The 17841-nt window shown below is 30.7% G+C and overlaps 1 protein-coding gene and 1 long non-coding RNA gene across 3 annotated transcripts; one reads left to right on the forward strand and one right to left on the reverse strand.

Annotated features, from left to right (window-relative positions):
* Positions 1 to 441: 441 nt before the first annotated feature.
* On the reverse strand, positions 442 to 11160 carry LOC141452826 (uncharacterized). 2 transcript variants are annotated; one of them, XM_074125273.1, is made up of 3 exons: positions 11014 to 11160; positions 9814 to 9947; positions 442 to 6653 (listed from the first exon to the last, which is right to left on the reverse strand). In XM_074125273.1, the coding sequence occupies exons 1-3, from the start codon at positions 11017 to 11019 to the stop codon at positions 5675 to 5677; spliced, it is 1119 nt and encodes a 372-aa protein (XP_073981374.1). In that variant the 5' UTR covers positions 11020 to 11160; the 3' UTR covers positions 442 to 5674. The 2 variants fall into 2 exon arrangements, with proteins under 2 accessions (XP_073981374.1, XP_073981373.1); XM_074125272.1 differs by lacking the exon at positions 442 to 6653 and adding an exon at positions 7175 to 8640.
* On the forward strand, positions 2420 to 7667 carry LOC141452829 (uncharacterized). Its single transcript, XR_012457648.1, has 2 exons — positions 2420 to 2544; positions 7389 to 7667. It is a non-coding gene; the product is annotated as an uncharacterized lncRNA (long non-coding RNA).
* Positions 11161 to 17841: the final 6681 nt, after the last annotated feature.

The following is a 17841-nucleotide window of genomic DNA, read 5'->3' on the forward strand; positions in this document are numbered from 1 at the left end:
AACATTGTTTGATATCACTCAATGAATTTATGTAGATTAATGGCACACATTATAAGGTAATGGCAGGGTAAGTTGCAGCTGGATAAAGAATGTAGGTGTGGGGCTGGAAGACGCTGTAGGCGTAGTTTCTTTCAGCCGGCAATTTACCCGGGCCAATAACAAGATTTTCAGCACCGGGAACTCCTGCAATCGCCGTAGCTATGGGTCTGGTCAATGCTAAGCCACCTGGACCGACGATTGCCTGTGCAATCGGTTGAGCCGAGGCGACACCGCCCTCACCAGCGATTGATACACCAACAGGTTTAGCTTCGGCTACACTAGCGTTTTCCGGCGGTTGATTTACTGATACGGAATCATTATTGTCCGAAGGTTCTTCTTCAGCCACGCCTACATCTTCCTCTTCTTCTTCACGTATTCCAGTCGGCACTCTGCGCTGTCCGGTTATGTACATGTGACCCGACGGATGGATAACTAGGTAATGTCCTAAAGCACCACCATAGTATGCTAGAGTTTTCACTTCATTAGATGATCGTCCTTCTAGTCTGCAACAGGAAAGAAAATAAAAGTTAATTGTGTTAAATTTGGGACCAAGAGGTTTTTCTTGTTAGTTATTAAATAAGGCACGGAAAAATCTGAATCACGAGTCCAGGCCACCATCATTGAATTAATCCGCTTGTTAGTTATTCTCATAAACGTACCCTGTTATATCAATACTTTCATCAGAGACTTAATTAAAAATAGACAGTACTATTAATGCTACAATTGCAAGGTCCAAGAGCATGAGGGAAATTAAAAACATAATAAATAAAGCCAGAAATTAAAAAATCGACCGACCACGTACAATATTGTACTGCTCATAATACCTTCTTTATCAAGACGTGTATGCAATTCTAGACATATCTATTTTAATGAATTAATGCACCACTAACCATTGCCATTAACCAGAAACTAATCTTCAATTTACGAAACAGAGAAGAGGAATTCTTTTGACATCAGTCAAACACTGAGGAATCCTCATGTTTCCCACTATTGCTATTTTATTTCATAAAGAGCACATTCTAGGAGTGTTAACCATGGCATCAGCTCAAGACGTTTAAATACAGATCTTAACTACTCGATTTAAATACGCAACTAGCTATCCATACTATCACTGAAAATATATACGAGTATAATTACTTTTACCCAGTTGTTATAGTAATACAGTTTCTGACATTTAAAGTAATTTATCCATTTACACTGTAACTTATCTATTCTAAGATTTGGTCAGTTTTTATTTTTAAAAATTATTTAAAATTTATTTCGTAAATTAAACTAGTTTCTGCGAGTCTTCACACCAAACAACAATTTTAAAATTATTTCTTTCAACCATAACTTCCTTTAACCACAAAATATGTTTTTTCTTTCTCTCAGCCTGTAAGTTACAACATAGATCAGGAATGTTCATGCCATCAAGTAGAGCTAACACGTTTCAGTCCTCGCAGGAGTTGAAATTTAAGAGGTAACAGATAGACTCTTCAAGATTTGAGCAGGCAAAAATCACACTTGAGGGAGACATGAATTGAATATATGTATATATATAGAAATTTCTCAATAACTTGGCAATGTATAGAGATAGATAACAAAGCTCGCAATCTAAAGAAAATGAGAAAATAAATATTTTGAAATTTTATTTAGCTATCATCCAATATGTCCATTAAAACTAGTTAACAGAAACCGATGTTTCTTAGTTTATCGTGTCTTTTTCCAAGAGAGCTTTGTCAACAATAAAAGATGAAAGAGAATGAATTCTCAGTTTTTAAATCTCAAGAAAAGAACTTCTTACAACCTTTTTCCGAACGTTTTATTGTGAAAATAATTGAAAAATGAACTTAGCAACAAATAAAAAAGTAATTAGGGAACATAATCTTAAGTTTTTCTGTAAACACTATTAAATCAATTTTCTCGTAAAGCAATTTCCAACTAAAAGTAACAAGTCTGTATTTGAGATATCTTCTTACAACTGCTTCATAAGGTTCATCACTCATCATAAAGCAGAATCAGTTTACTGACTGGAAGATCAGATGAACTGATAATTGTAGGATTCACAACTCATTATAAAAAAAGATATCAGCGATTTATTAAGACTTTAGGGTTTTTAATTGTTATGGTTATATAAAGACATAAAACCAAACTAATCTGCGAAATTCTGATGCTTACTTGAAAAATTTCTTCTCAGAGATAAAATTAGTTTAACAAAACCTACTGGAATAATAGACTCTCCTAAATATTTAAGCTATTGTTATTGGCGTCAGCTTTGAGTGGTTGACGAACAGCTATTGTCCGCGAGGAATCTCAGATGAGAGAGCAGTTGGAACAGGTTCGCTTATTTATAGAACGGGGTTACTACATGGTAAAGAATATTAAGGTCATTGTGCGTGCACTGGCTAATAGATCTCCATTACTATTGTTTAGCGATTCTGGATTGTCTCGTTTGGATTAGTAGGAGGTGTAATTTGCTTCACCAGACTCCGCAGTTCATTCTGATGTTCCCTAGTGGATTAACTGGTGAGTTGGTTATTGGTTCTAGTTTCTTTATTATTAGAAGTGGCAATGTATTGTACATGTAATCTTCTTTTATGTGTAGCGAAAATCCATTTTTCGAGGATTCGGTTTAATTAATTTTAGCCCCTCTAAAAGTAATTGGCCAAAATAATAATAAGATACATTACAAATAAAACTGATCAGTTTCTGAAAATGTGAATTCAAATTTGAATCACTTATTCGGATTAATCCTAAAAACATGTGTATATATAATAAATAAAAAGAAAAATTCTTTGATAGCGACTAATATCTCATTTCATGTTCCAAAATTTTGTGTCGGAATCTGTGTTGCTAATAAGCTGGAATCAAAGCTTGAGCTTCTCACAATTTCCTTTTTTTATGTGATGTCTCGTTCTCACAACCAAATCACCAAGTATATTTATTTATTCAACTCATTTAAAACATAGGTTTTCTTCAAAAGCTCAATTTTGGAAAGTTTGACATAAGTACAATACTTGCTATTGAGTGGCCAGACCATACTCATTACTAATAATTTTTTTATTTATATTTTGTTTTAATTTTGTCAACAAATGAGATCATTGGCACCAAGAGCTTTTTTCAGTGCACTGCTGGTCAGTGTTATAGCGTACTCTTATTACAAACTGCACCATTACCGGACAGTGAACTGTAAGAAGCTTCTAAGAAGAGAAAATCTAAGGGCCTGCAGAACTATTGAGATAATGTTTAGAAAAATCTCCCTAGACCTTGTTGTTGATTATAAATATAAATTAATCCCTTATAATTAATCACTTTTCAATAAAATATAAAACACTTAGACCGAAATTTGATTTTACTGTAGTTTCAAAATTTTAATCTCCATGTTAAAAGTTAATGTTAAACTCAGCTACTGTTTTCTCTCCAAGCAAGATACCGTGTTTAAAAAATAAAAATAAAATAAAATAGGTTATTTCTATAAAAATAGTTTCATTTGTAAGTGTAATGTATGAGGACGTACAGTGAATCTTTAATTAAATGAAACTGAGAGTAGTTTGCCAAAGAGGTTCGAGGTCATTACTGTTTCTTACCAAAGTTTTGTAAGACAAAAAACATGCACATTAGTATTAACGCACTATTTGCGCCTTATTCAATTCATTTCATCAATGTTTCCTTATTTAAATGTTCATTTTAGTTCATCCATTGCATTTTCTATTGATCATATTCTGTTTTTTTATTACACTTATTCATAAGTATAATTTAACTTTTTAGTTTATTTAAACCCAAATTTTCAGAACATTTGTGTTCTGATCGATTTTTAGTTTAATGCTCTGATTTTTTCAGATAAAATGCTCAAATTTTTTTTCTTCTTGTAAGTAATATCGTTTCAAATTGCTTCACTGAAAAAAACAATAAATTTTTTTTGTTACTACTGAGGATTTTTCAAAGCAAACTTCTTGATGTTGTCTTGTTTTTTATGTGCAACAATGGAAATGGTATACGAAGAAATATGATTGAAAGTAGAATAGAACTGTGTTCAAGCCATGATTACATTAGAACTCCGAAGTTTCCATCATAAAGTGATATCTACAGTTGGAAGGATTCATCAAATATGTAGTCATTTCTTCTAATGATATTGGTTTGAAAATAAATCATCCTAAAACGTCTCCTATTCTTATATGTGCAAATATATCAAGTACCAAGAGAGTAGTATCTCCTTCAAGGAATTCGTAATTTTAAAAGCATGATTTCCACCTTGACGATGGTTAAAAAATTGATAATTTCTTTAAAAATGTTTGTTTCTCAGATAAGCTTTTCAATTTAAAAGTAATTAAGAAAAAAAAAAAATGAAGAACACTCGAATACTTGAAGTGACGAAGATGGTATATGTTTCACCTGAAATAAGGAATCTCAGAAGGCAATAATTTAGGCATCAAACAAAAGTTCTTTGCTGTTAAAAATTAATGAATAAAGGAAAAATGCAAGCAATAAAGCACAATAATTTATTATTAACTGTTTATTCAGAAGATAACATATTAACTCTGAAGTAGTCTCTATATCCAAAATTGATGTCTTACAAAATATTTGAAAATTCTTATTAAACTACTTTTGCTGCCATGGTATTTAATATTCACAATGTTAAAATTTAAAAGAATGCGCAATACTGAACCACACTATTTTAGCAATAAGTATATGGATTTTGGTATTACCAGTTCTGCACCGTGTGAAATCTTTATTTTCATCAAAGTTCAATATTCTAGATCTAACTCTCATAATGGAAATTGAATTATTATAATTATTTATTTTTTTATTAAACATTTCTTTCAGTTCACTTATTAATAATTGATGTTTCGATGACGGAGTGATGGATTCACCTCCTCTTAACAGAGGTAATTTTTCAAGGGAATAACAATTTTAATAATTCTCAGTTGTCTCAGTTCTCTATCTGGTACTGCCATAACTGAGACTTTTATTTAAGTCCACGTTCATAACTGTTGCAAAAACGACTTTTACTTATGAATCAAGATAAAAGAAACTGCTTTTCTCATTAATTTCTGCATTATTAAAAATATTTTTATTTCTTAAGCTTTTTAATAAAATCTTTTGGATTTGTTTATGATAAAATAAAATATGTTTTTTATTATCTTTTTATTGATGCCAAGACGAGCCGTGCAATGAAACTTTTCTGTTCTGATCTTCTTTTAAATAAAAATACGGATTGTCATTTACACAGAACAGGATCTAAATAAATTTAGTCACTAAATATAGCACTTTAATTTATCTAAACTGATTAATAAAAGTTTACAAATAAAATACATCATTATTTTAATAATACTGTTTTTTATTTATAATAATTTCTACGTGGTCTAACAAATTAATACTGGCCTTTAGGATTCTTTAAATCAATCTTATTAAAGACATTTTTATTAAACACAATTTTTTCACATATATAATTTATACTAAGTACTCAGAAATATAATTATTTATTCAAATGTAAACAAGACAGGAAAACTTGACTATAATAGCAAAAAGAGGAATTTAATGCCCATCTAACAGTCATTGTGAATGTGTACACCAAATCCAACTCCTTTTGTTCTATACTTTAATTGTTAGGTTTAACCAGGATAGAGCCAAGAATGGAGGTACTTCAGGAAGCTACCTAAACCTCTTTAGTTTCATTAGAATAGGAAATGACTAATTTGGGATGTGCATGGGCCTCTCCTCCAGGTCCTGCAATTGCAACTGCATCTGGATCGAAATCAATATTTACCTTTTCTCCTTTCTTAAGTACAGCTTTAGCTACTGGAGAAGCTACAGCTACACCTTTAGCACCAGCCACAGCTTTAGCTACAGGCCTCAGTAATAAACTAGTAGGTGCATTCTTACCTATTGGTACAGTGGCTAACACCATTGAAGTATCCCCTTCGTTAGAGGTCTCTTTCATTACAGATTCTTGTACTTGATTAACGAATGCTTGTATGTCATCCGCATAATTTGTAAAATGTGGCACTCTTGGGGAATATTCATCGTAGTAGTAAGATTGTGTCTGCACTGGATGAGCTTTTGCAAAGTATTGAATATAATGCTCTCTTGGTGTTTCTGAATATTGTGGTTGTTGAAAAAGATTTCCAAATGGACGCCATCCAGACAGCCCAGCAGGAAAATAGGATCCTAACAATGGTCTATTTAGCTGAAATTGTGGATTCTGTGGCCTAATTGGCAATAATGGTTTTTCAGGTCGTTGGAATAATTGGCCAACTTGTGAAAATGTGTAGCCCTTTTCTTCTTCAATTTGATCCTGCTGTCCTGATTGTAATTTTTCATTGACCAATTTTTCAGCTACATTATTATTATCATCAGGGCTCTTTCTTGTAGGTATTGATGGTCTATTTAGACGTTTGTTCGTTTCTAAGGTACTCTCCTCATTGCTAGGATCGGTTGTTGTTGAATCAGACAAATTTTTAGTTACTTGTTGAGTTTGAACTCTTCTTTGTTGGATAAGCTTAATTAAATTTATCATCGGACGTCTTCTTTTAACATTTTGATTCTCATTTGGATACAAGATTTCGGCTGGAACTAGGTAAGCATTATAGTCTGGGAAGAACATCAATACTGGGACTTCTGTTAGTGAAGCTGACCTGAAATATATAATTAAGATATGCACTCTAGTCATGCTTATCTGTTAACTTTTCACAAGAAATCTGTTTTGAAAACTTTCTATTTGAGATTTAAATTGCTAAAATTAACATAAATCGATAAGTGAAAAAAAAAACTTAAAAGAATGAAAGATTTGTTCACCAAAATTTTCTCCCAAGAAAAAAGTAACTAAATCTAATAGATATACTTCAATTTCGGATTTTTATATAAAAAAATAAATTATCGTAATTATTAGCTATCTACATTTTGAGAAATAGGATCAAATTATGTAAATATTGGAAAAAGGACATTGAACAGAAATAAGTATTAACTATAGTAAAGGAGATCTTTTTAATATTTGGAAAATAGATTGAATGTTTTTGTTTATTCTTTTCTTTAATTCCGTAAAATGTTCTGAAATATTTACGAAAATTAGCTAATGACCAATAATCTGGTGAAGCAGATGGATCACTAAAGGATAGATGAGTGAAGGTTTCTAGCGTGTTAAGAATAAATAAAATAATTATTAAATATTTAAGAAGAAATGAATTTAATTATAAGAGATTTCAATCACAGAAATCACAACAAAATTACTTTAGGATTTATTGATAAAATTTCTTAATGGACTAAGTATTCCATACAATAAATGTGAACAAATTGAAACAGTTCATTATTTACAAATAAAAACATATTTGACTTAATATCACAAAATCTCACGGAAACAATATTGTTTATAGGCTTTCGACAACTGAAGGAGGATTATAAATAACTACGGGTCCATGAGCAACTACTCTGCCATTCTTAAAGAACTTGGAAATATCAGTCGTTCTACTATGTACTTCAGATGGATCAAAATTTGAAATATGAACAACCCGGCCGCCAGGTCCTACCACAGCAGTAGCATCAGGTGGGGTGTATGCTGTTCCTCCAGGTCCAACAATGGTAGTACCACCTGATCCAGCAGTTGCAATGCCTCCAGGACCAGCTATAGCAATACCCCCGCGTCGAACTTTTAACTTCATTATGTTTGGCCTTGCAAAACCGAACCCACTCTGCCTAGACAGATCATCCAATATATTTTGTGGTATCTCTATACGATCATCAATAAGTTCTCTCTTTTTCCTTTTTAATTTACTTTCTGACTTACATATTTCACTTTCTGGTCCGTATTCAACTACATTAGTAAGAGCTGACCACATTGAATTGATCGGATTGTCCATAGTTACTTGAAAATAATCATCTATAATTTTCTCATTGTTACTGCTCTCAACTTGGGATGGTGACAATAAATCTACAGCAGAAAATATTGGATAATAACTTATTACTTTCATTACTTTTGGGGGTCCTTGGGTATTTAAGTTTTTCATTGCACTGAAGTGGCTTTGTGAGAAAGGTAAGTGGAGAGAGGTCCTTGCTGGGTGTAACATGCTTTGGTAATGCTGAACAGTTTTTCTAATACCCTCGTTCTTTCTCTGATCATTCATATTCTTAATCAACTCTTTAATTATGTTAAAATTATAATCTAATATAGATGACTGTTGAGGAGGTTGTGCATTTAAAGCTTCAATTCCTTTAGTTGTACCCCTTGCTTCTATACCTAAACCTTTATTTAATTCATCCGTATTTATTGGAAATATTTCTCCAGTTTCTGCAATCTGTGCACTTTCATCTTTACTTGTTTCTGTAAGTGCTTCAGCATTAGAAGGTGCATTTTTATTACCTTTTTCATTTTCTCTAAACTGATAATTTTCAATTAAAGGTTTTTTCAAATTAAATTCATTTTCTAAACTGGAAACTTCACTTCTTTGAACTCTATTTAATAATTTTCCTTGGGGTTTCTTTAGTAAACTCTCAACAGAAACTTCCTTTACAATCGCCTGTGTTTCATCATCAGCTTCGTACACCAGCTGTACAGGAATATGTGCTCCTTCAAAATAGATTTGTCTATCCTTCGGGATTTTTATTTGATCATTTGTATCAATTATGACCCTGGAAGATAACAAAAATGATTAGTCATTTATTTTGAAAATTATAAAAGTACATCACAAGTATTAACACTTAAGTATTTTAGCCCCAATCCAATATTTACATGCTTAGCGGCAAAATGTATCATACTTGTGTATAATTTTTTTTTAATGTTATAAAAAAGAAGCTTTACAAATTTTGAATGTTAATTGAAATGAAAATGTGCACCCATCCAAATTAATTTGATAACACAAAAGCAAAATCAAATTGCTTAATGATGTTAAATATAAAAAATTTAAGACTTGAGTTGTGGATATCACAAAGAATGTAAAAAAATATTGTTATTGTTAACCTCAGGAAGTTATTAAAATAAATAATTAGATTGTAGCGAAGGTAAATTTTCATTAATTAAATAATGGCAAACATTAGTCTAAATGATGATATTTAAATATTTAAATCAAAATATATTGTAGAGGAAATGTATAAAATTAATTCAGGAAGATAATCTTACCTGTATTAATCACTGAAGCTTCCTGATGATCTAAAAATTTCTGTAAATTTCCATAGCTGCCATTTTCGAAGTAATTTGTAAACTTAACAATATTTATTGTTTCACTAAAAAAACTATTGTTGATCAAAGCATACTGAGGTTTTCTTTTTAATAACATTACAATTGTGTTATCAAATTCGTTACAAAAATGAAATAAATATACACAATAAAACTAATTAAACACATTATGCATTAGTAGCAGTCAAAAAAATGTTACAAGCCAAGTAATTATTTACAGCAAATAAAAAAGTTTCAACATGCTAGAATTTTAATTAGGAACTCCTATCTTTTTTCAAATGCACATATAAGTCAAAGATCATGATGTTTAACTGAAGGAATCAAATCATTTATCTTTTATTTTAAGTAAAACTGTATTGTATTCCTTCATCTTTAGACTTGCAGTTTTTATATGTTTTGAAACTCAGTAATGATTTCAAAAACAATTTTAAGGACTCTCTCAGCACTTCATACCTCCAGCCCTCTGACTGCCTTTCTAATTCGTCTCAAAATTATTTAAAATGCCCCCAAAAAATATAAAAATTATTAGGAAATAAAAAAATACAAAATCGGCAAACATTATTTTAAAAAAAAGATCAAAATGTACATTATATATACACCGTATAAACTGCAAAAACATATATACTCACGGTAATTGTGCAGAATCGGTTAGAGGGAAAAGTTGTTGCGCGCTGATTTCCCTAGCATTTTCAAACTTCTTTTCAATTCCAATTTCAGGTCTAGCTAGAGCTGATGCCACTGACAGTACCAACGCAATAAATAGCTGGAAGTAATAAAACGATTCCCACTTTAAAACAGATTTGAAAAAAAAAATAATAACGAATGCAAGACAGATTTTCAATCAAGAAGAGGAAAAAATTATTACAGATCACCTAATCACATATTAGTATTTTTTTTCTTTAACAGTCTAATATAAATATGATAATGAAAGATAAAAGTGGCACTATTAGTTCAGTAGGTAGCGCGGTGAGTTAGTAAACCGAAGTCAGGGTTCAAATGCAGACGCTTTACCCTTAGTAGAAAATACTGTCCGATTAGAAGTTTCGATGCGCCATTGACTTTAGATGTGGATTCGTCTTAAATTAAAAACTGAAAATTTAAAACAAAAAAGTAGCAAATAGAAAGAGAGCCTATCAAAAAGAGCTAAAAACTCAATATTATTTTGAGGAAATATTTCGCAGTTAATGCGAGCTCCACTGAAGTGCATGAAAGTTCATGATCAAGGACAAAACTGGAACTAATAAATTAAATGACTTTGCCCACTGTTTCAGGTAGGTTAATTCAATAATTATAATAATCAATGTTAAATTCTATTAATGTAAGTAGAGAGAAAAATTAAACAGGCTATTGCCAATAAATTCTAATCTTAAATAGAATCAAGTTCAATGTTGAAGGGGAGGAGAGTAATTGGCGCCCGCTGTCCACGGCAAAGAAACAGGGACTATAAAAACGGGTTCCTTTGCTTTAAACAAGTGCCGAGATGGGCAGTACTACAGTTTATTATGACCAATGAGGCCATTGACCCTTTCGTACCTGTCAGAGAAGACAATACCAGAATACAATATTGGCATTCCAAGCAATAACAGAGCTATAAAAAAAGGAAATATGAAGAAGTATGCCACATGCAAAGATACAGTGAAATACATTAAACTAGTACTGAGAAGACCAATTTTTTTGTCTTATCTACCAGATTTCAGTTTCTATCTTACTGTAATTTTAATCCAAGAGAAATTATGTTTCTGACGAATCCCGCACAAAACATTTAATAGTTTTTAAAGCTAGTTAGTACGATTTTATCTTCTAAATTATCATGTTATCTTAAAGTATACCTTCATGATGGTAGATGGACGTACTGGCTGATTGATCAGAGTTCGGGATGGGACTAAAGAATTATACCTAGCAAAGTTTGCTTTTAAAACGCAAACCAGTTTTGAAGAGAAGTGGGGATCAGCGCCTTTTTAGCTCCACCCCCTCTTGCCCATTTTACTTGTTACATTTGTTACGCTACTGCATTAGAAACATCTCTTTCATTCTCTTCTCGTTCGCTGTACTCATCCTGTTTTGCGGTCATAATATGTTCATCCTTGACACTGACTTAGGTCCTTGAGCTTCGTCTACCTCCTCGAGTTGCTCTTTCCTCTGTGTAGTTTGTAGGCAGAGTTTTATAAAACAGCATTCCTAAATATTTAACAAAAAAGACAACGTGCAATTATTGAGATAAATAATATAAGATATATAAGATACTTAAATAATTTTTTCCTGGTTTTTAAGAAATTCTTGTAAAATTAACTTTATAACTACCCAAATATTTCTGATCAACTCAATTGAAATGAAAGTTTCTTAATGGTTGGAAAGCTCAAAATAAAGTGAGTGAAATGCCCCAGTTGAATGAACTTGAAATTAAAAGGGACTGTCATTTTGCATTGCCTAACGCACTCTTGATTTCAAAAAAGATAAAATTGAAACTAAATGTTAAATAATATTGAGGAAGGTATTAAAAGTTTACATAATGATAAGAATTAAAAAAGTTTGTCTTTAAAATTTTCTTATTAAATAATATATATATATGAAAAAATGAATTAGTTTTATTCTTATATCATAACAATTAGTTTTAACCAATACTTTTAATGGATTGTAGATTTTGAAAATTGAGATCACAAAAGAACGCACGCATCTGAAGCAGTTTTACTTTCTTATAAGAAATTATCAAAACGAATTGTCGCAATTGATTTTCTGGAGGGAAAAGTAGTTGTATGAGTGTTTTTATTAGAGTTTATTTTTTTATTTTTATAGATTAACAAAGGTAATTCTTGAGTTCACATTTTTATATTTATGTTAGATAGCACAAGGAAGCTAAATTATAACTAATTTAATCGAAAACAGTTCCAATTATTTTGATCAAACTTAGAATATAATACAAACTTAGTAAATTACTCAGTTAACGCAGGACATTGCCATTTCAAGAAAAGAATGTAGGTATTAGAACGCCCATTGTTAATTGATCACCTCCCATCTCAATATAAAACACAAAAACTAATGTTCTAAAGATTAAATATATAGCTATCCACTAATGTAAACAACTTTATCAAGATTAATTCTTGATACTAAGCTAGGTTGCATTTCATTTCAATCTACCGATGCCTATGATGATTCGCATACTTTAATAATTAAAGAAGGCAATTCAATATTTGTAAAATAAATGGCATTGGCAATCGAAATTTCAATAAGAGAAAGTTGTTTGTTTCTCCATCTCTGCTCTAATTGGCAGTTTGGGATCACTCAGATTTTGCAAGTTGAGTTATCACTTTAAACACAAGTTTTGAGCTTGCCCGAGACATTTAACTATTAATAAATTACAACTGTATGAGTTGTCTTACTCAACCTCTCTCCTGAAATCTATCACTCGCTCATCTTCTCTGTACATTCAGTAACCATTTCTCTTTGTCTTGCCTATGTAGTTTTAATAATTGCAGTAAATTAATATCTCAGCTCTGAAAGAATCTATAACTAAATTGGCTCTCTGTGACAATTAAACCTGTACTAAGATCTAGTTTTAAAAAACAATCTTACAATCATTAATATATCACACTGAATGGACAAGATGCAACAGAAATATTATTAATTTATTAAGATAAGTATAATATATCATGACACCAATCTTATAGACTTTTCATTCTCGACTGTGTCCTCTGTACCAGTCCAAGAACTCTTTCCATTAATCTAAATAAACCTACCAGAACATTCAAGGGAGAACCCAAAACCCGAAAGAGCTCAGGCCTTCTTGTGGTATTCTACCACAAGTTGTATAGGGGTCACCACTGTATCTCGACAGACATTTTTCAGGCAGTAAGTCCTACCTTATTCCAGGGGCTTTCCTTAACTTGTAACCTTAAACAATATGATTGAAATCAAAAAATTTCTCTTGAACAAACGGAGAACTTAAATTTTATACAGTTCACTTTTAAACGTACTCAATGGGTGCAGGTGGCCAAAAAATTTTCGGTGAACTTTATTCTTTTGTTTAATAGCGACTTCCTTCGAGTTTTAATTTTAAAGAAATTCACGTGTAATCAACTTTAAAGGAACTTAACTTAACAATTAACAGGAAAAAAACAAACAAACAAAAATCGTTTTAGAAGTTCATTTCTGAGTGGGCGCCCACACCTCGTATTTTTCTGTTAGCAACGGTATTTTACATACAATAAGGGGAATAAACTTTAGAGTATTCGTTTTATAATTTCTATGCAGAAACAAATTATGTTCTCGTGCATAATAATCCCGTTTGCAAAAAGTTAAGTAATTTACACTGATACTTATTAAATGACAAAACTAGATGGCTAATAAGGTAAAATAAAAAGTGTAGAAGTAATTGGTTTTAAAGATTTAACTGCATTAAAATGCAATTATTCATTAAAAATTTGTACGAAATCAAACTTACAAAGAAAATTACTGAGAATCAGAAACATTGAATATAATGTCATTCTTGTACATTAGCGTTTAACTTCCACGTTCTTTATGACTTAATGGTTATCATAATGTATATATTATATAAAACACTCTTGTTACAATGAATGAATTTTCTAAATATGAATTCAGATTTTGGTAGCCAGCAATAACAAAAAAACATAATTCTTTAAGCTGAGAATGAAAAGAAATGAAAGATGGATAGTGTCGCAATCTATAATAATTTATTGTAATATTATTATTTAAAGTCTTTAGTTATAAATATTATAAAAAATATATAAAATAATGAAAATAAAACAATCACTTCTAAAGACGCCAACCATGATCTAATGGACGGAATCTGAAACTCTGGTATTCATTTGTACTTTATTGTAATATATCTTTTCTGTAATTTTAATAGTATTTCAATTTTAGTCCGGCTAACTGCGACCATCAAAATATCTTGAAGAAATTTTTCAAGAAATGGACTGTATCAAATCTATGTTGGGATAGCCACACTTTATATTTGTCTGAGGTAAAATTGTTTTCTGCAGCAGTCAGAGAAGAAAGAATATGGTTGAAGAATTCTCAACAGACTATTATTGTTTCATTTAAATTCTTTTCAGTTTCAGATGGGTTTCTAGTCCAACTAACGACTAGCAAACATACATTACTATAAATTTCTTATATTCATTAAATAAAATCCATGATATAAGTCTGTAGCTCGGAAGGCATGCTGTTCAGTAAAAAACGCGTCTTTTGTCTTATAGTTTGAGTGTAGAGAAAATTATTCACTGTGAAATTTCTAAAAATGAATCCTCCTCGAGCGCATAACCAATAAAGCTTTAAAAATATTTTGTGTGAGTATGCACACAGACCAACGCCTAACTCCTTTACATTGTTCCTTACCTTGACATTCAGAGCGAATATTAAAGCACATAAAATCTACCTTCAGTAAATTTATACATCAACTTAAAAGGCACAAAAATTGTTTTAAGAAAAATATTACCTTTTATCAGAAAAACCAATTTTATATATAAACGTCTATTTCATCATAAATGTCCGATTATACAAATTCTTAATTCAATTAGTTCATTCAATTCGGACTCTAATTATAAACTTTTACTATTCTAAAATAATATCATTAGTAAAAAAACGGATCACCCTAGCGGATACTACTGTATGAATGTGTGTGTTATTTTACTGCATCCTTGACGAGAGGAGAGTCATACCATGCTGTTGATTATTCCAGGTAGTTGGTAGATTTAAATACGAATATGAAAACTGATTGAACAATGACTTCATCATGTTGGTTATTTGTAGATTAAATGAACTGTTTAAAGACAAAACTTTCTGAAAAATTGTTTATTAGGTTCTTACATATAAATATGTATATTTAATCAATTATGTTTTCCAGATGAAAGATAATAGATTTTATATCTGTTAACAATGTGGACATCAGAAGCTTTCTGATTCTCTCTCCCTTTGGCATTATAAATATAATACATATATAAATAAGATTTACTCATGTGAATAATACTAATGATAATAAAATTAAGAATATTTTATACACTAATTCAGAAGAAAAGTATTAAACGACATTATTACGAAATAAAAACAAAAAGAAGACAAATAGAATGAATCTGGGAAAACGTCAACATGCTGTAACAAATTTTCTATTTAATAAACTAAAAGAACTTCTAATCAGAAATCAAAAAAGCGATACCACTTTCAAGACTTTTTTTGATTATTCTCTCTATTCTACTTCGGTATATTTTCATTTTGACGTAAACAAAATTTTCAATTTCCATAAAGAATTCAAACAACCATGCTTTAGAGTAAATCATCAAGAAAGTACTTGAGAGATGTAAAAATTATTCATTTAACAAGAACTGAAAGTGAAGGCTGATGATTGATCTACTAACAGAATCATAAAATGTTTTAATTATCTTAAACCTCTACTAATCATGTAAAAGTTTTGGGGTTGTTTAGACTTAAAGTTTAGTTTAGTCTAAGAACTGTTACTAAGCGAATACTTAATTTAAATATTGTATTTAAAAATGCACCGTACTTTATTTTTAGAAAGAGATGAACTATTAATTAAAATCTTAACAAGTCCAATGAAGGTGACGATAAAAATTGGTCATTAGTACATGAGCATGTCCCCAACTAGGAGATTGAAAAAATTTAGAACTTTTCTAATTAGAATTAGATCAGGATGATCATTCGCTCACTGCTTTAATTAGAACATTCTTGAGGACTTATTGTCATCCAAAAGTTGATAACAGCAGCTCAACTAAGCCAATAATGTAAATAGTATTCGTGCTGAGACAATATCAGGTCAATATCATGGATATCAGCAAACTAATGTCAGTCTTTTAAAATATTTCCCTAATGATGGTAAGATGGATAATGAGATGGTAAATAGAGGTCAGTGTGCCAGGCTAAGCATTCATGTCACACAATTACCTGATCATTATTTATAAATATGTCTTTATTCAACATTCTTATCTTCATTATACTTGGTTTTCAAATTGTTTGGAAAACAAACTGACCGCTTCCTTTTCCTATACTAGTTTAGTGGTAGAGTTAATATATATTCTGTTGGCCTTACAATTCAATTTTTCTCAGATGACAAAACAGAAAAAGAAATTTTAGGTCAATTGTTTCAAAGATTGAAATAAAACTAATAAAATAACTCCGTTAAGATTAATTATCTTCACCTGGGTACAAAGCTTTTGTAGAACATTTAATCAAAGTTGTTTGAAAGGATTAATTAAAAGATCTTTTAAAAATTAATTAAAGGCATTATTTAAGATAATGGATTGTGTTTAATTAAATCATTGCAAAGTATTTTTATTTTGTTTTTTTTTCGGCAAGATGTGTAGCTATAACATTAACTGACTAGAAGCAATTTTTTCTTTCTTCTTATTTTTCATTTCAAAAGTTATTAATTTTGCTTCTTGTTTCTTTTAGAACATTCTTGAGGAGTATCATTCATAGAAGCCTCTCTCTCTTAGATCTTGTCAGCTTCTTGCAGGCAATCTTTATTTTCACAATAAGACACTTACTCTAGGCCAGTTTTCACCCAATATACTAAGAATCTGCATAGATATTTGATGAACCCAACTAATGTGGTTTAGAGTACCAACTATATGCAAGAACAAATGAATTTTTAAGAAGCCTTTATGGCGTAGAAAGTTTTTCTATTAGAATATGTACTAAATTAAATAATGTCAGTGAAAAAAGTCAGTTTAGTTTCTGTGGCATTTAATGTTTATTTTAAATATTTCCTCAAAAGTATTTAAAATATGTGTACGAGGCTGAAACACTAACATCAGTAATTTGCTGGTCGTTTATATTACAATAGCCAAGAATGGCTCGGTCTTCAACCTTATCTGCTCTGCCTTAAGTACAATACCTCCCCTGTAGTAAAGAATTTAATTACTTGCAATCTCTTTTATTGTCACTCCACTGTATAATACTTATTATTATTAATGTATGAATGGTCCATTCAACAAAAAAAAAAGTTGTAGTATATTGTTTGGTAAACCAACGTCAAAAAATCTATAGTGAATTTACTTTGAATAATTTAATTTAGCAGTCTAAGTATTATTCAAATAATGACAGTTTGGTTTTCAACCGTTATTAATTGATGATTTTGGAGAATATTGAGATGCGGTCAAAAAATTCAAAAACAAATAATCTGAGAATGTCTGATCCATAGCTAAAGTTGAATGCCTTCATAAGGAACAGCATCTTAAGGGATGGATGGCTATTTGGACACTTTCCTTCGAACGGCAGAAAACTTCATTAATGCTGCCTATAAAAATGCAGAATCTATTAGGCAGTATAATTTTTTATTTTTCGAAATATGTTACTGGATATTTAGTTAGAAGTATATTAACTTGCTTTGAAGTAAGAACTATAATTTGGTTTATATTTTGTTGTTTAATAGCCTGCTGAAATAAGCACAGTAATAGATCTTTTTCCAGAGTTTTCCAACCCTATCAGATTGTAGCCTAGTAATGATCAGCTTTCATCTGGAAGTGATTATCTCTCTGTGGGTCCTTTACATCCATCAGCCCGCTGATAATATTGGTGATTCTCATCAAGTCTATTGAGATGTATAAAGAAGTCAAGAAAATCTACTTACCACTCTGCCTGTGTGGGACTGTTTCTCAGGTAGTCTTATCTATTATTTCATACATTAT

Source organism: Rhodnius prolixus, unplaced genomic scaffold (genome assembly GCF_049639745.1).
Source record: "Rhodnius prolixus isolate KJV_2025 unplaced genomic scaffold, Rpr scaffold_3, whole genome shotgun sequence".
Classification (NCBI taxonomy): domain Eukaryota; kingdom Metazoa; phylum Arthropoda; class Insecta; order Hemiptera; family Reduviidae; genus Rhodnius; species Rhodnius prolixus.